This window comes from Mesoplodon densirostris, chromosome 15, assembly GCF_025265405.1.
Source record: "Mesoplodon densirostris isolate mMesDen1 chromosome 15, mMesDen1 primary haplotype, whole genome shotgun sequence".
NCBI lineage: Eukaryota > Metazoa > Chordata > Mammalia > Artiodactyla > Ziphiidae > Mesoplodon > Mesoplodon densirostris.
Genome location: NC_082675.1, coordinates 75,939,390 through 75,943,963, shown reverse-complemented (window position 1 = coordinate 75,943,963; position 4,574 = coordinate 75,939,390). Strand labels below are relative to the sequence as shown.

At 39.5% G+C, this 4,574-nt stretch overlaps 1 protein-coding gene across 1 annotated transcript; it reads left to right on the top strand.

Moving 5' to 3' along the window:
• Positions 1 to 539: 539 nt before the first annotated feature.
• Positions 540 to 1,538, top strand: MC4R (melanocortin 4 receptor). Its single transcript, XM_060119073.1, has one exon. The coding sequence runs from the start codon at positions 540 to 542 to the stop codon at positions 1,536 to 1,538; it is 999 nt and encodes a 332-aa protein (XP_059975056.1).
• Positions 1,539 to 4,574: the final 3,036 nt, after the last annotated feature.

Here is a 4,574-nt window from a genome sequence, read left to right as displayed (position 1 = left end):
AACATCATCAGTGTCTCACAGACTCCACTGGACTTGGATTGGTCCAGAGGAAGCAGAGAAGGAGCCACTCGGAACATTTTTTTTCCCTTCACACACCATAAAAATCAGCAGCAGCTACTAACAGTCAAAGCAAAGCTTCAGGTTGGGAACTGATACGTCCGAGAGGCAGCTGATGTGAGCATGTGCACACAGATCTGTCTCCCAATGGTACAGCAGCTACTAGGCAAATTATTTTGAAAAGACCTGAATGCATGCGACTCAAGTTAAAGTGGAAGTGAGAACAAAAAAGCAAACAGCAGACTCGACTGAATGAGCATCTTGAAGCCTAAGATTTCAAAATGATGCTGATCAGAGTCGTACCTGAAAGAGACTAAAAACTCCATTTCAAGCTTCGGAGCATGTGACATTTATTCACCAAAGGCATGCCAGTTTCAGCCTTATAACTTTCAGACACATAAAAACGTGGAGAAAATCGCTGACGCTACCTGACCCAGGAGGTTAAGTCAATCCAGAGGGGATCTGAATCCACTTGGTGCAGGATGAACTCCACCCATCACCATGGAATGCACACTTCTCTCCACTTCTGGAACCACAGCACCTACGGACTGCACAGCAATGCCAGTGAGTCCCTTGCAAAAGGCTACTCGGACGGAGGGTGCTATGAGCAACTTTTTGTCTCTCCTGAGGTGTTTGTGACTCTGGGTGTCATAAGCTTGTTGGAGAATATTCTGGTGATTGTGGCAATAGCCAAGAACAAGAATCTGCATTCACCCATGTACTTTTTCATCTGCAGCCTGGCTGTGGCTGATATGTTGGTGAGCGTTTCCAACGGGTCAGAAACCATTGTCATCACCCTGTTAAACAGCACGGACACGGACGCACAAGGTTTCACAGTGAATATTGACAATGTCATTGACTCGGTGATCTGTAGCTCCTTGCTTGCATCAATTTGCAGCCTGCTTTCGATTGCTGTGGACAGGTACTTTACTATCTTTTATGCCCTCCGGTACCATAACATCATGACAGTTAAGCGGGTTGCGATCATCATCAGTTGTATCTGGGCAGCTTGCACAGTGTCGGGCATTTTGTTCATCATTTACTCAGATAGCAGCGCTGTTATCATCTGCCTCATCACCGTGTTCTTTACCATGCTGGCTCTCATGGCTTCTCTCTATGTCCACATGTTCCTCATGGCCAGACTTCACATTAAGAGGATAGCCGTCCTCCCAGGCACTGGCACCATCCACCAAGGTGCCAACATGAGGGGGGCGATTACCTTGACCATATTGATTGGGGTCTTCGTTGTCTGCTGGGCCCCCTTCTTCCTCCACTTAATATTCTACATCTCTTGTCCCCAGAATCCATACTGTGTGTGCTTCATGTCTCACTTTAACTTGTATCTCATCCTAATCATGTGTAATTCCATCATTGATCCTCTAATATATGCACTCCGGAGCCAAGAACTAAGGAAAACCTTCAAAGAGATCATCTTTTGCTATCCTCTAGGTGGCCTCTGTGATTTGTCTAGCAGATACTAAATGGGGCCAGATGAGATGCTAAACACAAACATAAGAGACTTTCTCCTTCTCATACATACAACTTGAACAGTGTGTTTCGGCAACAGTTTTTTCTTCTGTGTAAGGCATCGGTTGAGAAATTCTATTGTATAGTTTAAGTTTATGATTTTTGACGTGAAAAAGTGCTAGATTTGGGCTGTAAAATGTTAATCCATATTACAGGTTGTATGCACTTTGGATTTATAAAAAAAAAAGTCCTTATGAAGAGTTTAACAGTGTTTCCTTCTTGTTATTCACAAGGATTTGACACTTTGCTTGTTTTAGTAACATGGAAATCACAGCTTCGTTAAATATATTCTAATAAATGGTTTCTTATATTACACTATACAACACTGAAGTGTAGAGATTTGATTCTAGCAGTTAGGGGAGAAATATTGAAGAACAGATGCTTAATCATTTAAAAAAAGCTGAAATTTCAAGTAATATAATAAAACTTGCTCATTATGCTTGTGCAGAAGCAGGAATGAAGCTTCTATTGGGAGAAAAACAGTTACTTTTAAAGAAGGGATATTTTTGACTCAGAAAACCATGAGTGTTTCTCAAAGACAGAGAGATTAATTTGCCTAAGCAAAGAGTCTGATATTCCACACAGGCAATTCAGTTTGGGAGAGAAAAACAGCAGCTATGGGGATTAGAGTGGCCCGGGAAAATTAAGTTAACATGGCAAGCTAAACTTCCTGATACCAAACGATTTCCAACCACCACTAATAAAAACAGAGTATAAGGTCTTTCTGCCCCTTTAACCAGGGACCCAGAATCTGCTGAAATGTCCAGAAAAGGTGATGCTCCACTGAGATCCGGCTTCTACTCCCTAAAAAACTACACAATTCATATTGAGTTCTTTCACTTTTCACATGGAGGTGACTTGTTTACTTATTGCTTATTTTTTGAACTGGAGTTTAAATACTCACTATCAAAGATTTTAGCTTTGAAAACTAAATCTATAGCATATGTTTTTTCAGGTAATATTTGTAAAAATCTAAAATAAGGCAACTTCCTGTGCTGGAACATTATGAATAGGGAAAAAGGCACTACCTGAACCCCAGAAAACATCGTAACATAAATTAGCCTTCCACAACTATATTTTAGAGAGTCAATACTTGCTTTGCTCCAAAATAATCCCATGGATTTGGTTACTGAACAATAAAATCTGTACTTTCCAATTTGTGTGTACTTTAAGAGAGAAAATATATTAGGCTGTGTATTACCAGTAAACTATCCTTTCATTTAATTTATAGTCTCCTCAAATGCTCATGGGCAGGGATAACACGCAAAGGTACTGCTTAATTCAAATATAAGTGTTTACCCATTGACAGCAAGTCCTGAGAAACACTTTCAACATTTATGTGGAAACATTACTTTAAAGTACGTAATCAGTAAAGTTAAAGCTTACACATGAAAGGTGATACTGAAGCCTGATTCACTGCAATGCCTCTACTCTGAAGTAAAAATAAGTGTGAGGATTTAAACACAGACTAAAATAATGGAACCAAAGCTGTAGCAGGACACAGATGGTGTTTTTGTTCTTGCTATTATTCCTGCTCGTTCTTTCACGTAGTGATTGTGAAGAATCCCAGAGACTGGAAACACAGAAGAGACCTAGTACCATGCCCCATCTTCTGTGGTGGTTGTCCTTCCAGTCCATTCTATTTCTCTGCCCAGCGTCATTTCAGATGCTGCTTGGTCCATTTAGAACCAGCCCACTTCTCCCACTGAAAGGAAATCAGTCTCCCTCATCCTGACTTTCACACCTCCCCCCAGAGCAGTTTACAGGGATGGGGTGAGTGTTAGTCATGAGCCTGTGTGCCCTGCCACCCTCCCCCATGTGCCCAGGGAACAATATTATGCTTCCGTTTCTTTAAGTGCTAAGACTGTGTCTTACTCAGTTTTTCCTGTTCCCCAAATAGTCCTCTATTACGTTACTTCCTATTTCTCCAGTAAAACCAATATTCTCCCAGAGGGATACATCATTATCACTCAAAGTCCATAGTTTACGTTAGAGCTCATTCCTAGGTGTTGTACATTCTGTGTGTTTTGGAAAATGTATAATGATGACATGTATTATAGTATCACACAGAACAGTTTCACTGCCTGAAAAATCCTCTGTGCTCCACCTATTTGTCCCTCTTTCCTTAACCCCTGGCAACCACTAACTCTTTTACTGTCTCCGTAGTTTTGCCTTTTCCAGAATGTCCTATAGTTGGAATCATACAGTATGTATCCTTCTCAGATTGGCTTCTTTCACTTGGTAATATGCATGTAAGATTCCTTCATGTATTTTTATGGCTTGGTAGCTCATTTCTTTATAGTATTGAATAATATTTCACTGTATGGATGTAACACAGTTTACTTATCCATTTGCCTACTGAAGAACATCTTAGTTGCTTCCAAATTTTGGCAATTGTAAATAAAGCTGCTATAAACATTTGTGCGTGGACATAAGTTTCTAATTTATACCAAGGACCAGGAATTAACCTCTAAAAACTTTAGTATAAATACTGTGATGTATGTGTTTATCCTTTAATATTTTGTTAAGGGTGGTTAGTTAGCATTTACAGTATGCTGGTCAGGAGGACACAGTCCAAATGTATCTGATAAGCAGCATCAGGTACCTTTATTGAAATTTTCACCAGAAAGTTCAATGAAATAAAAAATATACTTGAAATGATTTTTCATCGGTGAAATGAGTGATTTTCAAGACCTGTTGTTGACTTGGAAAGTTGTGTAACAATCGCCATCATGAACAAGGTTTGCATCTTGCATTTCTGTCCACTTGGCATCTGGCCTAACACTTAGACTCTAAGAGCAAAGCTGCAAATAGTCCCCACCTGCTTCAGAAAAAAGTCTTTGTTGCCCAAACTAAATATTTTGAAATTACTAAAACATTTTTAAAGAATTATTCAGTAACATGTAAATAAATATCGACTTCTGTTTTATGTTACAAGGAATACACAAAACAGAATATTTAGTATGATACCAACTATCTAAAGAAAGTAC